Below are 19,389 nucleotides of genomic sequence, written 5' to 3' on the forward strand. Positions count from 1 at the left end.
AATTAAATGGAGGAAAGGGGGCGGGTCTCCATGCAGGTCAGGAATCATATCTTATTGTTCCAGAGTTAAATATGACATATTATTAAGTATGGTAGCCTACAATGGTAACATGATTAATCATTCTGAATATCGTGTTCATTTAAAAACTGATCGTTGATAAAAAAAAAAAAAATCTTATCTAATGAACTCTTGAAACATGCTAGGACTAGGAGGTGCCACTGACTGCTCACAAACTAAGAGGTCGCAGGTTTGATCCTTGGGAATTTCCAGTCTTGTTTCTCACTTAAATAAGTCGCTCCTAATATTCGTGTCATGAGATGTCAAGTCATTTTTTCCTGCACAGATTTGTCTTTTTTGATGGTATTTTTTTAATAAACTACATTCCTGGTACAAAGTTCAAAATGTCAGGTAGATTACCAGTTCCTTAGCCTGAATTAGTGAGACATTTTGTCAGTTAGAATTATTTATACTTATACTGTCTCAAACTGTCAACAACATAATTAGCCTACACAGTCACAGTGAGCACACATCGTGTAGGCTATCTGGAAAATGTTCATGTGCCTGCGACTAATTAAGAAACCTCATCTCTTGATCCTGCATCAGTGTAAATCAACGTTTTGATAAATGAAGCCTAGAAGAATAAAAAAAAACATGAATGTTCTAGGATTTATATCTAATTAATTATATAAATTATAATCTACTATTTTATTAATTTTAAACAGACATTGCCTGGAGGCTGATTCAATTTCAAATAAATCAAAATTAATTATTTGATGTCCAGGGCCATTTTCATGTCCCTAACACTGGAATTTAATTTGTCAGTAGCCTTGATACACGGTTGTCAAAGCAAGTATCGGGGTGGGGGCATAGGACATTCTAAAACATATCTTTTCCTTCTTTCTCATTAAAAATCAGATCATGCCAAAAAGCAGACGATTGTTTGGTGGCTGGTCAAATAAGGGGAAGTAACTCTGCCGAACCAAACATTTATACACTTCCGCTGTTGTGATTCATCAGTGAAACGAAAAATAGGAACACCTTAAGTTGTTGATATTCGATATTCAGTGTCTGTATTTAAAATCTTCAACATCAGGAAGCCTTGCTAAAAATGGCCCAAGAGGTAGAAGTGCGAACTTGCCGTCCAATAAAGGTAAGATAAAGCAAAAGTAAAAAATATGGGTCACATGTTTTATTAAATATTTTTGGAATGCCAATTCAATTCTGAATTCACGACAAATACTGTTGAATCATATGAACTGCATCCTTATATCATATGTTATTATGACATGATTCAAAAATGATAACAACAATCGTGCAATTAATATCTATTTAGTCTACCATATAAAAGTAGAGTCAAAATTTTAAGTGTTTGATAAAGTAGCTTTTGGCTTGTTAGGCTACTGTTCACCAATCATTGTATTGTTAACTTACTTCTTTAACATTAGTTATAAAGGGAAAATGTAAGACAGGCCTCCTGGCCTAATTTTCAACCCTTTGAAAATGAAGTCTCATCATCATGATTAAACTATAATAAAGCCAAGGAAAATTGACATTGTTCGATAAAATACATAGATCTACATTTGTTGAACATATTTGAACATATTTTTCATAAAAGGAGAGTGTTCACGCATTCGCAGTCTCAAAGTCAAAGAGACTCGGCTGATTTTAAGATAGGCGAAGAGCAACCATCCACACGCAATGGACATGGACGTGCATGGTAGCCTACATATCAAGACTTGTATAATTTGTTAAACAGAGCATAATGATTATGATAATTATATTGCTGTGGAGATAAAATCTAGTGTTGTTAGGTGTCAATTTCTTAATTATGATTAGCATACATGACATGTACGCCAACCTGATTGGTTATTGGGCTACCACTTCCTTGATTATCCAGGCGATCAAACACTGGCAAAGTTACACAGTAATTAATTCTGAAAGTTTTTGTTAATTCCCATCTAACATACAGTACCGGTACACAAATTTCTTTCAAATAGGACAACCAATTATATCAGATTATCAGTACCGTACCGATCGGGTACCTGTACCGATTTGAAAATTAAATGAATCAAATTTTAGAAATCAATTCACTAGTTAATGAGAAATTGGGGTTACTAAAATAAGGTGCTGCTACTACAGTATCTGGTATCAGGCGTATTCATTACCAGGCTAATTCATTACCGGTAAAATCGGTGTATTTATGACCAGTATATTATAGGGTTGATTGGTCGGTATATAAAGGTGCTAATTAGTACTCATCAGTGTGGATAGAAGCCTATACGATAATTATTATAGATGATTTTGATGATTGGTGTTTGATGTATTGAAATTGTTTTTTTTATTATTGAGTTGTTGTTTAAATTATTTAATCTTAAGCTTGAGATTGTAAATCCCGGCTTTGTTATTTTAAACTTCAAACCAATTCCGATGCAAGCTTGGAATTTGTATATATTTCGAATAAAATATGAAACTTTCACCATTTGATATCAATATCTCAGATACATATCAAGTTAACTATAGCCTAATTCCAATGGATCCTAGTATCGCTTGCCCTGTTCACAGTTATTTACGAACCTGTTTAATTTGTATTTTAAATAACATCTAGTTAAACACAATACTCAGTTCAAAGTTGAATACGAAACTATGGCTATTATTAATCACATCAACTGAATACGTTGTTTTTTAATGTGATAGATAAAGAAATATTAATAGTAACATCAAGTTAAACACAATACTCAGTTCAAAGTTGAATACGAAACTATGGCTATTATTAATCGCATCAACTGAATACGATGTTTTATATGTAAATATTGTCTTCGAATATGAAATATTTCAACTGTTGTTTGTATTATGACTATTTAAAATATATAATAAATACCTTGTTAATCCTTCTATTGTCATGTCTTTATTGATTAATTAACACCCATAGACATTGGCACTGATGAGTACTATAAATTAGCACCTTTATATACCGACCAATCAACCCTATAATATACTGGTCATGAATACGCCGATTTTACCGGTAATAAATTAGCCTGGTAATGAATACGCTAGGATTCCAGTATCTAACATGTGACATGATTGACTTAACTGTTGAATGCATTTGAATATCCTAATGCATGAATTGTATGTCATACCATGGACCTTATGATAAAGTGTATTACAAGGTCCATCGTCATACCAGAATGGAGATGATTGAGTTGAAGAAAAATATTTAAGTGCACTGCGAAAATTTGGAATTGTTCCCCCTATAATTGATCGGAAACCAAGAGCAGCTAGAAATACATTGTATTGGCTGGCACAGTCAATTTTCCTGCCTTCTATCTAATATCTTCATTGCCTTACACATGGTCATAGTGCAAAGCTTTCTTAAATTCATCCTCTCCTGTTTAAAAATTTCGCCTTTGTTATTTATTTTTTTTGTCCCCAAAAAAAACCCCAGTAAAAATATTTTCCCAGGTAATCATTATATCAGGGCTTTTGAATAGATGCATACTGGCATATCTAAAAGGTAAAAACTACATGCAAATTATACTGTTATGTCCCATAAAGAAATATTTCCTTTGTAAATGTAACTACATACTGAAATTTAGTTATTTGTTTATAAATAGTTCTCACATCAAACATACAGTGGTGTGATTTTAAATTGAGACCATGCCAAATAAACATTCATTCAAACATGCATGGTAAAAACCTAAATAAATAATTTAGGCAAGGTGAAAGAAATCCGTAATTCCAAACAAACATGGATTTGTGTACTGGTACAGTAGAACTGAAAGATAGCCAACAGACTGTTTCTGTTTGCCAGTGTTAAAGCCATCTTGTAGACAGATGGTGGTGTTATAGGGTCAAGTGTCAAGTCTCTGGCCAGTTGGTGATAATGAAACCTATTGTTTCCATATTGGCATCATGTGTCATTAGTTGAAGTAGGTCTTTGTCATGTGGACCGACAAATCAATACATTTTACAGTGTACCATGTGACCAACCAGTTCTTCGATAAGGGTCTTGATGAATAGAATAGTCACTCAAGTATCATGAACAATGTTTTCTTTAAAATTTCAAAACTTAAAAATTTGGCACCAAAAGGTTCATCCCAAACTTAGGCTGTCTGTCTACAGTTAACTCCGCCAGAGAACAGGTATTCTCGAGGTATGAAGTAGATGCGTCGCTGTGTGCAGTATGCAAAAGGTTTTGAGTTGAGCTACCAAGTACTTTCAGATTTTAAATTGTTTTTTTCCAAAAAGAAATAGGAAGCATGAATTTTAATAGATGTTTCAATGGACCTTATAAGGTCCATGATGTTCCGAAGGAAAAAAGAAGAAAAATTCAAATTTTGTGGCCTAACACAGATTCGAACAAGTGTCCATTACATTATTTTAATTTTCTAAATAGCTAAAAATATATAAACTTATTTATAGTTACTGTAATTAAAAGATATAATTCCCTCATCATCATTCTTTCTTGAACACCATAGACCAATGTTTTTGCCACCAATTGTTTCTGTTAAATAGGTGTTTATTGGTAATAATATATAGGAGCTAACAGGTTAGAGTTAAAAACTTTTTGGTTGTTATTGATGCAATCATACAAATAACTTTCTTTTGTAGACATATTATTAAAATTTACATCTGTCTTATGCATTTCTTTAAAGGGACAATAACACTCTTTCTGGCTTGAAAGCTCCAGAAAATAAATAATATCTCTATCTAAGTACTAGATGTTTAAGTGTCCCACCTGTTGTGTAAATTATCCATTACATCCTATTTTACTTGTCCAGAGGGTTCAAAAATATTTTTAAATTGAAGTTTCATTTGAAAAGGTTTACGTTAGACGTTTCAAACCATTGTGTTGAATTTTTCAAAATTTTTAAATAAGGTGTGTTATGATGAAATTTGTATCATCAATTAATTGAAATATTCTAAAATAGTACAAATTGTTGACCAGAATAAAGATTGGGACATATTTTTCAGTTACAACAAGAGTGGTATTGAGCCTTTAAAGCTGCGTTCCCAGAAAAGTATTTATCGGTTGGTTATTTCCAATAAATATTAAAAGTATGGCAATTTTCGTATATATGGAAAGTAGAAATATCCAATCTTACTAGAAAAATAATGGATTCCCTGAAAAATGTATGTGTTTCCCTAATCGACAGCCTGACGATTAGGAGTGTCTGCACACGTGACGTCAAAGGTTGCACGCGGAGATTGAGCTCTTAATGTACATGTTGATAGACTTTATGAAGAGTTAGACGTACCAGTACAACACTTTCTGAGATAAAAATCATGGAAAAAGACGCGGGAAGTGGATAATCCGAGAATTTAATTAGGCTTCGATATTTGTAATAAATAGTCAGCATAGTCTTCTGTATGCAATGAATTCGCCTCCAACCTCGCACCCGTTGTGTCACGTGACACAAACATGACCCCTTTTGATCAATTCTTTATAGCCGGTTATTCCCTGACAATTGCAATGTTTTGAGAAGGATTTGAAGCAAAATTATGAAAGATTAATTAGTTTGAATATGTTTTTTGTCCAAATATATCATCAAATCACCCAGTTTGTACCCGGGAATGTATCTTAAAACGATGTTGATATATAACGGAGGATGGAATACATTTTGTATTCTATTAAAAAATGGGATTCTGTCTCAATTTCTGAGCAGAAGGGACATAATCGACAAATAAGTGGGGTTGGGTGATGAGTGTATCTTAGTTTTTCTATCACAAGGTCAGAGCTTCCGCTGCATAACAATGACGTGGCCATAAATATGTGAGATTGTTACCTAAGACATAAGGTTTGGCTTTCAAATCCTTTTTAAACAAACAATGGGTTTTTAATTTGTTGCTATTAGTTTTTGCGGTCATTCCATAACTCTTGGAACCATTTACTCTTATCAGTTTGGAATAAAGGACAAAGCTGTATTTAAACAGCAATCTGATTCAAAGTCAACAGTAGTCGAGATTCGAGATACAAAAACATAACAGTTACATATTAACTTTCAGTTTTGGCTCAACATTTGTAAGTTTCAAATATTTGTGTCTTCATGAATGGGAATTATTTGAGATCATCGTAAAACCTTGCTTTTAGATAGTTCAATTTGAAGTGCCAAATTTTCACATTTTATCATCTGAGAATTAACATTCAACCAGATACAACAACTTGTTACACAGAATAACATTGTATAGCTAGCTATTCTAAATATGTGCTTACAGAACTTTAAAAAAGATGTTATTGTAATGTGTCCATGATGTTTATAGTGTAAAACATGTTATGTCAATAATTTGGTTGTTTAAGTGATTAGAAGAGTTGTCTTTAGAGAGTTAGTATTGACACAAACCTTTAAACTCTGCTCTACTGTTTACTATATAACAGATTATCCTTTTGATGAAGACATCTGCGATATCACCTTAGTGGAAGCAGATGTTAATGTACCACGATACTACTACTGATAAATACAGACTTGTTTTGATAAACACAGAGTTAAATAAAACTTCACAAATACATGTTTTTTACCTTATTAAAAGAAGTTGCATTAAGTAAATAGTAATTTGTAATTTATTTTTCTATTTGAAGAGTTAGAATTACTTCTAATCCGTATTCCAAAATGTGCATTTATAGTGAATCTGAAATCATAAATCTGTGTTTTGCCAAACTCTGCAGTAGCGATTACATCAGATGCTGCTTTTACAAGTTGGATATTTGTTTTTTTAAGTCATTATTCAAATGTTATTCAAATATTCAATTCAATTCAATTAAAATGATAAATTTTTGGATCATTTTTGTTGGATCTTTCTAATCCATGGATCTGCAAATTTTTCAAATCATATATTTCGTAGGATACAAATTTTTTTAAAATGTTACTATTTTCAATTGACATCAGATAGATGAGGAATACTAATTTCTTAGTTATTTGTTTGGGCATTAGTCTGCAGGACACAAATGTAAGCCTATTACAGAGATGCCCCTCAAATACACTGAGGAGATTCCAATTTGAGCAATTTTAAAAAAACTATTGAATATTACCAGAGTAGATCAAAAGCAACTAAAATATTAAACTCTGTACACCAATCCTAGTAAATGAATTTATTTAGAAGTAAACATTGAATGTTATTATTTTTTTCTATTTTCAGCATTTTGCTGTTGTTTTTGATGGTATAGCATTATTGTTGATTATTATAGCTGTATCAGCTTCTAATTGGGTAGATGTTCGATTTCATAACAGTGAGGGCTATATAGCCTGGGGATTGTGGCAGGACTGTTATGATGTTGCTGGTTCAACTGTAGTTTGTGTTTCCAAGGGTAAGTGTACCAGGAATTCTGTTTCAAAATTTTACCCATCGAACATCTTTTGTTGGGGTTAACAGAGGCTGAATTTGGGTCACCTGAAGTCATTGTTATCTTCAGGAAATAGGATCTTTTGTTTCCAAGGGTAAGCGTATTGTACTGGGGCCTGTTTCACGAAATTTTAACTAAGATAAAATCCAAATTTTAGTAATTTGATTGGATAATATTAGATTGATTTTAGTGCTAAGCCAATCAAAATTGAAGTATCTACTAAAATTTTGATTTTTTCTTTAGTTAACATTTCGTGAAACAGGGCCCTGATTTGTTGTTACAAGAAAAAAAACTTGACTTGAAATATCACACCTAGCAACACAAACTTTTCTAATTCCTACTGGGTACATAAATTGATATGAAGAATCTTATATACATTATGTTACTTATCAGTGACATGACATGACAGGTATATACTGTACATGTTCCTCAGATGCCCAGAATTTTTATGATACAACACACACAAACACTAACCATTCGTCCATCCAATCCCCCTTGGAGTAAAGATGGTTGTTATCAATGGTTTTGCAAAGATATTTGCATAGTTACCACCCCTGACTGTTGATAAATAAACTCTACTGTAGAGCTTAATCTTTTCGTGACATTTAGCGATTGAGAAACACATTAGCAGAACACAAATTTTATAGGGAACAATCACTAGTTTATTCTAAAAGCATGACGTTTTGACAAGTATTCTCTTATCGTTATCAAGCACAATAAAAGAGGATCCTTTTATCATTATCAAGCACAATACAAGAGGATACTTGTCAAAACTTGTGCTTTTAGAATAAACTAGTGATTGTTTACCATAAAAATTGTGTTCTGTTAATGTTGAGTTTAGTCCTTTTTCATCCGATATTCAGGAATAGTATATATTGACATTCAATTGCATAACAGCACTCCAGACTCCGGCTTTATTGCCCTGACTAATTATATGATTGTTGATCTAAAAATGTTACTCCACTCAGATTCACTCAATAAAAGTTGAGTTCTTGACTGATTGACATAAAACGTTAAAATAAACTTTGTTGAACTAACCTGTATCTAACTTTACATATATGTAAAATTCCACACACAAACAAATCTGAGGACCTATCATATCTGCTCAGTTTGATTTCTCATATTAGGCACTGAGGACATATGGCATGTGTCAAATCTAACATGAGCTACAATGTATCTTAATCACCTTTCTGATTAAAAAGTGTTACATCAACCTGTAGCAAGATGATCACCATTCCTATTGTTCAAATACCAACAATTGCATACTGAATTTTACCTGTATATCTTTTTTTCACAGATCCCATTTTTTACCCACCTGTGAAGCCCCCAAATTTTTTCATGGACTACTTGACCCCAGCTTAGAAAAGACTGACTTAATAGCTGAATGGATGCTTAAAGAAACATTAGTTAACATTTTAATAAAGAGTTGGCCATTCAAAAATAGATGATAAAAAAAGAAAATTTTGAAAATTACAGTCAAACTACTTTATTCTAAATGAAGTTATCACTGTTGGAAGTTTGGACTAGAAATAGGCATCAACTGTCTCTGCAGCATTTCCGAGAATTGCCGATCATTCTTGCACACATATTCTTGATTATCAAGTAACATTCTCAATGCCTACGGTACCCTTGATTATCAGTGACATCAGTGATTAATGGTAAATGTTAACTTCGTCAGTCATTTAATGATTTAATTATTAAATGAATGACTGTTTAAATCCAAGCTGTATCCAAGCCATCTGAGAATCTACAGAGTTGATTTTGGGCTTGTTATGTAAATAAAGGTCTAATTAATAACATTTAAAGCCTATAGAAAGACTTGCAATAGGCATATTTACCTCTTAACTAAGGATGCTGGTGGGTGTATGTTAAGTTGTCTTGATTGACAAACAATATAATGTTTCAATATGAATAACAATACATTAGTTTTAATATCTGTTGTGTATAATTTCAGATTGGATGTCAGCATGTGGAGCTTTTATTATTATAGCTCTGATAGCATGTATTGGTGCTATACCTCTAGGTATATTTGGCATCTGTACTAAAACTAGATTATGGTACATCATTGCTGGTATATTGAATGTTGCTGCAGGTCAGTAAAATATGAAATGAAATGAAATGGGGTTCAATGTCCTACTTTTCTGCGCCAACCATTGGGCCAATGCAGATAGACAGTTTGCCTGGACAGTGGTGTTTCGGCCTACTCTTTGTCGAATTCCAACTGTCAAGGGTTCTTTTACAAGCAACTGGACCTTGGTTTTTGTCTCATCCATATAACTAAGGGTTTTTTTCATTGTCCTTCCTTATTTTTCATATTATATTGGTAATCTGACAATAACTGAAATATGTATTCTATTGACAAGACATGTAAAATCTATTCTGATTGATCATGTTCAGCATTGTTAATGTTTAATGGAACCGTTCGTGACACCACAGGATATGTGTTGATGAAAGTAGGTATAAGTATGCAGATCAGAGGTCAAAATGGAAAGAAATAGCCTCACTGATATTAAGAATTCATTGTCCTCGACTTGACCTAATCAAGTACACGGTTGTTTACTTTTTTCGTCTAATTAGTAAAATAATATGTACCTGATCAGATATAATAATTGTGTAGCAATAATACTTTCAGTAAACTGTTAGTGAAAAAAACGTCAATCAGTCAGGATGTGGATAGTGTGACAAGGCGTGAACTGGATGTGGGCATGGCCTGCCTCTGTTTTTGTACGCCATACAATCGCCATGATCGTTCTACAACTTGAAAACAAGTATGGCGATTATTTACAGGGTTCCCGCGGTCCTTGAAAATCCTTGAATATCCTTAAATTTAAAATTTTATTTTCAAGGTCTTGAATATCCTTGAATTTCGCGGAAATAGGAAAATATCCTTGAATTTCAGTTGAGATCCTTAATTTTGTTTCAAATGTCTTCAATTCCTTTTAAATATGAGATTATAACGATAGTTGGTAATGTTTTGGTTATTTTTAAGATGAAAAATTGTAACTTTAGGCTAAAAAATGTCCTTGAAAATCCTTGAATTTGACGTATATTTATCCTTGAATATCCTTGAAAAAATGTTTGACGAAGCCGCGGGAACCCTGATTTAGGGTGTTAATTTTTTTATTTGATTATTTCTGTAGTTTTGTAATCAGAGTCCAGCTTTAAATTATATCCAGAATTTAATGCTGATACTCTGCCTTTAGAACCAATCTGATGGAATATTGCTGTTAAAATTGCTATATTTCTTTTTATTTTTCTATTCCAGCTGTATGTGATTTCATTGCCTTAGTGATTTATCCATCAAAATTCTCTGAGGAAATACAGGACAAACATTCTGCTGGTTGGAATTTTGACTGGACATATGGTATTGCATGGGGTGGTTTATTCTTCATGGTTGGAGCTGCCGTCTTATTTTTCTTAAAGATGAAAGAAGATACAGTGGTTCAGAGAAGTGCAAATTATAATCCATCCCATCATCAAGGTTACGATAATAACTTTTCACATTATTAATATGTCTTATTTTACTGTCTACAAATAACTATAAAATTAAAAGTTATTTTTTTAGACATGAGTGAATCAATTGTTTGAAATGCTTAATCTGTTATAAGGTTACTTGAAATATTTTTGAATTCTTATAAAATTATTATGATGCTACGTTAGAAATGGAGTTACTTCCCTTTGAAGGAAGAATATATAAATTCTTTGATTTTTCCAAAAGCATCAACAGGCCTGGAAACGGCACTACTGATTTGATTTCTGATAATTTGAACTTTATGCTAGATAGATATGTGTTATATCAATAAAAACACAGAAAAATCACAAAATAACAGGCACCAAATAAATTGAGTCTGATAATGTTTGAAACAGATGCCTTATTTCCAGGCTTGAGTACTTATCAAGAACAATTGAATTTTTCATTTTTAAGGAGTTCTAGAATGACATTGTAAATTTAGTATTGTCACATATAGAGTGAAAACTCCACAGCATATTTGTACTGCTTTAAGAACAAGCCATTTTATTTTTCAATTATTGTTTTCACACACTATCATTAGGCCAAGAAAAAAAAAATACCCATGTTTACGGTTACTTTGCCCAAAAACTAGTTTTGGTCAGGTGGAAAATCTTTTTTTGTGGGGTTTGTATTATCTATTTCATAGAATTTCTAGTCTAATTACTGAGTAAGGTTGTTGAAATTTTTTCTTTTTAGAGAAAATCACTCCAAGACCTAGTTATAAGGCCTGGAAAATGAGATAAAAAAAAGTTTAATAGGGTTTAAAATAAAATAGGGTTGGTTGGGTAATAACAGTAAACACAGTTGATTTTTTTTTTTTTATCTTGGCCTTATTAACAGAATGTGTAAATCAACAAGTTTTCTTTGATCATTTTAATATTAATATTATTTTGAATTTATTTGTTTTATTTTATTTTTTTTTGTTTTTTTTTTTATTTAAAGGGAAAATTCAACAGAGAAATAGAAATAGAGAATTTTATTAGGATTAATTAGTAAATATGTTGTTATTAGATATTATTTGATATTAAGAATAATAAATTATCTTTTAAAGATATGATGATAGACTGGGATTTATAAAATGGATCTGATAAAACAGGCCTGGAAATAATGATGCTTGTTGTACCTGGGGGGGATTTGGTGTCCAAATTATTAACACATGTGTGTTAGATCTGTCATTGATTCAACTTGCGTGGTTTTGATTCCCCACTTTTATTGAAATAAAATTGAACCATAGGTTTGTCCTGAAATGACCTAGTTTGTGTCGAGGGGACAATAAACCCCATTTCTCTCTCACTCTTTGTCAGGCATGAACTAGGACCTGATATTTTGAGCTTTGTGCTGGACATGTATTAAACATATTAAAAACATTAATAAAAGATCAATGTGTACCTGACAAAATGACAGGCACCAGAGGCATTGTGTCTGACAAAATTGGAGTTGTATCTAACAATGTCTGTGATAGATGCCATATTTCCAGGCTTGGTGTAGACATCTCTTTATTAGTTTTAATTGATGTATATATTATATATATATTTACAATAATTTACATTTATTCCTTTATATTTAATACTTTGTGCCTGTCATGTATAAATGACATTAGTCTATACAATTATGTCTACATGTTGACATTTTACTCATTTTTGTCTACCATATTTATTCTGAAATGTGTCATTTATTAAGGGGGCCACAGTTGTTCAGTGAGTAAAGCTTGGTTCACTAAAAAAGAAGAAAAGTGGACAGAAGTGTTTAGTTTCTGTACAGACCAAATTTCCCTCATAGAACGCTGCCCGTATGCCCATCTTCATCAGCCCGTTTGGTGCAGAAAAGTAGGAAGTCAAACCTCATTTCATTCTTTTTGTCAACCATGAAGATGAAACTACAGTAATACATGCTGGGCAACACAATTAGCAATCAAAGCAAATTGATTATTTAATTGAGAATAGAAAATTTGTTTGCAGCTTGGAGCAATAAACTATCTAAGATAGTTTGTCTTATTCAGTTGCCGTCCTACACAACTTGTCTTTACAATAAAATAATGGGAATTTTAAGTGCCATTTATACAACATAATTGTATACATCTATATTTCGATGCATCATAGTTACATTATAGTTATAAATATATTTACTAAAGGAAATTTATGTGGTCCAACTGCTTTAGTCATACCTCACGTTATTATTTGAATACAATGATCATTTATTTAATGTAAAAATATATACATGTTATGTTAATAGTACAGAAAAACGTGTACTGTTTCGAATATTGTGAAAAGCAACTTAAAAATAATCTTTTCTTTAGTAATTTTATCTCATAATTATTGTGGATGTATATTGGATTCACCTGTGTCTGTTGTCTGTTAGTCCAACTTTTATGGTTAACACTCTACTCGATATAAGGGGGTTGGATGGCCGAATGGTTAGCATGTGCGCGCTGTATCATACGGTCCGTCATTGAGTCAACTGTACGTGACAAGGAGTAGGGTCGCCTGTCCAACCTCGTGGGTTTTCTCTGGGTCCTCCGGTTTCCTCCCACTGCTAAAGACCGCTACGCGCAAGCAAATTATTGAAATAAAATTGAACCATGTGTTAGTCCCGAAATGACTAGTTTGTGTCGAGTGGACGTTAAACCCCATTTCTCTCTCTATCTCTCTCTCTACTCGAAATAAAGAAACCTATCAAAATTTAAAAAATTGTCACAAAGTTCTGAGTTAAATTCACATTTATATTCTGTGAACACAATTCAGAATAAAATTATCCATGGAATTGTTTAACACTTGTTGGTTTTATTCATTAGGCCCAATGTATGAACCCATCAGAATTTATCATGTTTTTAATTTCTAAGCTTAGTCTGTCTTCATTAGCTTAGTCGGAGCAGATCAGTGGGATGTTAAACCCCATTTCATTTCATTTCTAAGCTTAGTACAGAGTTCATAATACATTTTTAAAACTGACAATGATTCTAGATTTAGTGTGGATGACAATGCTGGTGGTGGACATTCAGTGTGCCTGACAAGTCCCCTTCTATGGTCTAGTAAATTAAGGCACATTTATATGTCTATAGCTATACATAAATTCATTATTATTGTTATTATACTTGTCTTCATGTGTAAATACACTCTTTTTACTAACTTTATATAATATTTACAATGACGAAAGATCTGATTTCTTAAGATAATGTTATTTAAAGCAAATAAAATATAGCATTTTGTTGTATTGGCATCGTATTCAAGCTGTATATATTTTGCCCATTATAAACAAAACTTTGTCTCAGATTACATTACGAGTTATAATTCATAGTATTTACATTTATATCCATATCCTAAAAGGCGCTATGTTGATCTTAAAACTCAACTCTGTCGACATACTAACACAACTCTGTCTGCTGTCGACATATATACCCAACTCAACTTTGTCGATGTACCCAACTCAAGTCAGAACGAGTGAAAGTTTGGTTATAAGAGTTTGAGAGGATTGCGTTCAGTTGAGTTGGGTTGGGTTGGGTTGAGTTTAAAGTTGGCATTTGGCCACCTTATTATATATTTACTTACCCTCTCAGTTTCTTCTGACAAATCCACTGATTAACCTAACGATAGTTAATCCCTGTTTTAAGAAGGAATTATGGTAATTTTTGTATATTTTATAATATGTTTACCTATTTGATTGTGTTTACAGTCTTTCTGTAGCAATAGTTTTATTATTGTTAAGCGTTTCCATATCATATAAATTATACATGATGTTACATTGTTTATATGTTTTATCCAATCTCTGTTGGTTGTTGGTTTTCACATATCATATTCAATATGTGCCGTCCTTGTTCTGATTGTTCGAGGACAAAACAAGGATATCTTCAGTCTAATTAAACTTATACTGACATTTTGTTCCACTCTGACATGCATGTAAAAAAAAATTTTGCAGTTTGAATTTGAAAGAAGTCTAGGCAGAAATGCCACTGTCCAGGTAAATTTATTTGATCTGACATTGTACACCTAACCATTGATATGAAAGTTACGAAATGTTTAACTCAAAACGACAGGATTATTGTATTGACAATATGTTAAACCCCAATCAATTGGTTCTATTTCATCTTGTTGCTGATTGATTTCAATTACTGGTAATTAGTTATAAAACAAGATTAATTATCTTTGTGAATCTAGAGTGAAACGTAAAGGAACATATTTATACTGCACAAGAGCTTTAGTCAACATTTTTTCTCAATATATTACCGATATGAGACCTTTAAAAAAACTGAAAATACAGATAAGATTTGATTTAAACTACATGTAATTATAAACAAGATTATCTTCTGGAAACTTCATGAATCTAGAGCGAGACGTAAAGTAACATATTTATAATACACAAGAGCTTTAGTCAAAATATCACTGGTATGAGATCTTTAAATAACTGAAAATACAGATTATACTACCACGCACATGTATTTCTATAAAATCATCACATAACTGTCATCTTGTGTAATTAATATACGATTTACAAAATGCCCATACCATTTGAAATAATGTTAAGCTTACAACAAAGGATGGTGTAACATCTGTGTTGTAATCTGTACTATGATACTATGTATGTACAAATATGTTTAGATTTGTTGTGAGCGAACTACATATAAATACACCATTATCATATGTAAAATTTATGAATATTGAAGCAATAACTAACAGCTAGCATTGCAATAACTAACAGCTAGCATTACTATTTATTAACTGTTGTTACAAACTAGATATTTAACATGGACATATTTTTGAATATCTCATGCTTTTGGCTAGATGTCTCTGATTTCATTTTATGTAATTATTTCACAGAACTATCCTAAATAAACTTGAAAAATTACAGAGATGAACACTAAATATTTATGCCAGTTCAGAGTGTACATGTATTGTTGAAATGGCTATAAAAGAAAATAAGAGGACACTAGTTATAATTGTGAAGAAATGTTGACTGATTGCATTTTATTTGGTGATTTCACAAAGCCATTTAAAAAAAAACCCTCCTGGTTTAACTGTGAAGAAATGTTGCATTTTATTTGGTGATTTTACAAAGCCATTTAAAAAAACCCCCAAAAGATTACAGAGTTGAATGTTAATTTTTACAAATTTATGCCAGTTCGGGTCTTCAGTGTGTTTCTGTTAACTGACGATTAAAAGCAACTAAGAAGCATCTAGTTATTTCTGTGAAGAAATGCTGACAAAAATTATTTTTTTCACAGAGACATTTAATTTAAATCATGAAATATTTAGAAGCTAATTTTGATTACCAGCATTTACAATTTATGCATAATATAAATACACAAGATCAAAGGATATAATTTTATTCTTTTCATATATCATGTTTTAATTGCATGTTTTGCTGTGTTAATGCAAATAAGATATCCATGTATATATTATATTTTTATATTTATAAAAGATAAGCAAGCATTTTCTTAAAATCATTGTATTCACTTACACTGTACTTAATCTCCTCGTTATATATTTATCATGTAAAATTAAAGTCAATGGTGGCGCCAGGATTCTCCACTCTCCAGTATGGCAGGGTGTTCGCAGGGGCCTCCCCCAGAAATATTTTGAAAAAAACCCAAAAACATGGTGATATACGCAATTTGTTCCATGTCTTGATGAGGAACAAAATCAACAGAAATAATTGCATCTTAGTATTGATTAGAAAGGTGGAAAATTGATTCTTGGAGCTTTAAATGACAAAACACAAATCCTCTATCAGAAATAAGTGTCCCTCCACTGACAGGAACAGTTTACAAACATGAATTAATGTTTATTTCTTCAATTGTTATTGGTCATTTTGTGCTGCATTGTCTTTTAAGTAGAGACTAAGCGGCCATAGGAAGGTTATGCTATTTGTTTACAATTAGCTCCGCTTGAGAACTTTAGACTGACACTTTAATTTCTAAATCGACGATTTTAGTCGAAAATGCTGAGTATACTTCATGAATTTTTGAAAAGTATTTATTCTGCTTCCATTTAATAAAATTGAAATTTTTTATTTAGTCTTTGTGTACATGAAAGATGTTTAACAGATTAGAACCCCATTACAAAATAGAATACTAATTTTTGAATAAATTGTTTCAATGGTATTTAGTAATTGAACTGGAATATACAGGTCACAAATTCTATGGAATACAATTACTGCTTATTACTGAGCGATGTTTTGACTACTAGTCGAAACGCTCAGTAATAAGCAATAATTGTATTCCATTGAACTGGAATATACAGGTCACAAATTCTATGGAATACAATTACTGCTTATTACTGAGCGATGTTTTGACTACTAGTCGAAACGCTCAGTAATAAGCAATAATTGTATTCCATAGAATTTGTGACCTGTATAATTTTTGAATATGACCAGCCATTCTAGACAGAGTTCTATTTTCAAAGTAGATAGTTCTCTGTGTGTAAAATGACACAGATGCTTGCCAGATAATTTTTTTAAAACTGCCACTTATTCTTTTACTAAGTTCTTGTACATATAAGTACCAGCAGAGCTTTATTAAGTTTTACTTCTCTTGAAAATATAAATTCATATAACTTTTTTTTTTATGACACCTTCTGTAGACCTGAAATTTTTACACATTTTTATTCGGTTGTGAAATGATTTAATGTTAGTGAAACTTTTTATTGGAATGTTGCCATTTTTTCTGTTTAGTGTTTGTGTACATTCCAGTGAATTAATAATTGAAGATTAGAATTATACCCTCCATTAAAATACTTGTAGTTATTCATATTTATATTAAATAATTGCTTTATTAATTCTTATTTCTCATTGTTTTATTTAAAAGACAATATTGGTGTCAGTCATTATCACATATGTGATAGAACTGGTTAAACACGTTCCAAATATAATTTTAACACAGAGATCATTGCTACGATAGATGAGTAATACAGGTGTCATGAATCATGAATCGTAAGTGACCAAAGTCAAAGGAAAACACATATGTGATAATGACGGACACCAATATTGTCCTCTAACAGGAGAAACCTATACCCGGTAACTGGCAAATTTTGACATTTTTTAAGTCTGTCTGGTTCACTACAGCACACTGAACCTTACAAAGTGTTTCTGGAAAATTATTGGGTCTTTTAGACAAAATCAATAATGTCTAGATATATGCACTGCCCTGCCTTTTCATGATCAAGCAGCAGTATCATTTTAGCAATACTGAAACTGCACAACCCCAGATCTCTATACTGATAAGTTTTAGTGACAATTTGAGAGCACGGAAAGTGCAAAATGCACACAATGTCGGGGCGGAGGGGGCCTACCTCAGAAAATTTGAAAAATGAAAGTGTCTATAAGATGCCATTTCTGACTAAATTATGTCAGAGCTAGACTGACCAGGGGTTGTCTGGACCCGGACCCTTCTTGATCTGGGCTTGCTGATAGACTTGTACATGATGAAGTGAGAAGAAACATGTATTAATGATTTCAGATAATTACATGATGGGTTGTTGCCCATAAAGTAACTTATAAAATAACCATAAGGCACCAAACTTTATTGTCACATCAGACAATCGACAGCCTGGCAACCTATCTTATTTGACATTTATCATCTGTTTTTAGAATAAATGCCAACTTTTGTCCCTTTGAGATGCCTCTTTAAAGCCCATTCCCAGACATCACCCAAAACTAGCAATCCCTAGTCTATGTTCTGAAACCAGGCGTAAGAAAAATCTTGTGCATTCTAGGCATTTCTGCTCTGAAGTTTATATTTCCTAGAATAAACAGATATTTGAACTTTATTCTATGCAGAATTGAACAAACAAATATGATTATCTTTTATGTAATAATGGCCAACAATAAAAGAAGAGGAGTAAGACCACCACAAATAAAACACACTGAACAAGTTTTTAAGGAGCTAAATCGCTAATATTTGGGACCTAAACGTTGATACAAATGGGTCGCAACGCATATGATAATGTAATATGAATGTATATAAACTGATTTACATTCAAAGATTTCCGTTTTGGCTCAAATCAGTTATGTTTGGCGAAATATGCCAGAAGTCTCAATCGAATGGCAATCTCTAGCTTCTGGCTATTCCAGTCTACACCAATAGTATTTATTCCGCATGCTCTCCTGATCCTGATAAGAATATGGTGTCACCGTTTGACATGACTTGTGGAATATGTCTAGGCCCGTTCTTCAAGTCCCTTGTTACAAATGGCGCTGCAACGGATTCGTGTACCAATGGTAAAATGTTTATTTTGTCTTAAATATTGGATATCAGAAGTCCATCTTTTCCCAGTAAGATAACACCATCAATGTTGATTTAAATTGACAAATAATTTGTGTTTTCAATTTCGAAGACTTTGGATGATATTGAGTTAGAGACTTAGCTACTTTAACACTCCAGAATGATGTTTTGTAATAAAGCTAAAACATTCCATGGAAACTAAGTGCAACTTTGAAATGGCTGTGAATCACCTTCTGCTGTCAGTACTAAGATACAAATCTATTTGAACTTTTGCACTGTATGTTTAATTTCTGCATGAAACATCTGCTTGGTTAAAAGATTGAACAAGAG

The 19,389-nt window shown here is 32.1% G+C and overlaps 1 protein-coding gene across 1 annotated transcript; it reads left to right on the forward strand.

The window, feature by feature from the left end:
• The first annotated feature begins 94 nt into the window (after nt 1-94).
• Nucleotides 95-17,616, forward strand: LOC126825706 (transmembrane protein 47). Its single transcript, XM_050555463.2, has 5 exons — nt 95-1,150; nt 7,132-7,300; nt 9,291-9,428; nt 10,602-10,817; nt 11,790-17,616. The coding sequence occupies exons 1-5, from the start codon at nt 1,109-1,111 to the stop codon at nt 11,828-11,830; spliced, it is 606 nt and encodes a 201-aa protein (XP_050411420.1). The 5' UTR covers nt 95-1,108; the 3' UTR covers nt 11,831-17,616.
• Nucleotides 17,617-19,389: the final 1,773 nt, after the last annotated feature.

The sequence above is a fragment of the Patella vulgata genome, chromosome 6, assembly GCF_932274485.2.
Source record: "Patella vulgata chromosome 6, xgPatVulg1.2, whole genome shotgun sequence".
Taxonomy (NCBI): Eukaryota; Metazoa; Mollusca; class Gastropoda; family Patellidae; genus Patella; species Patella vulgata.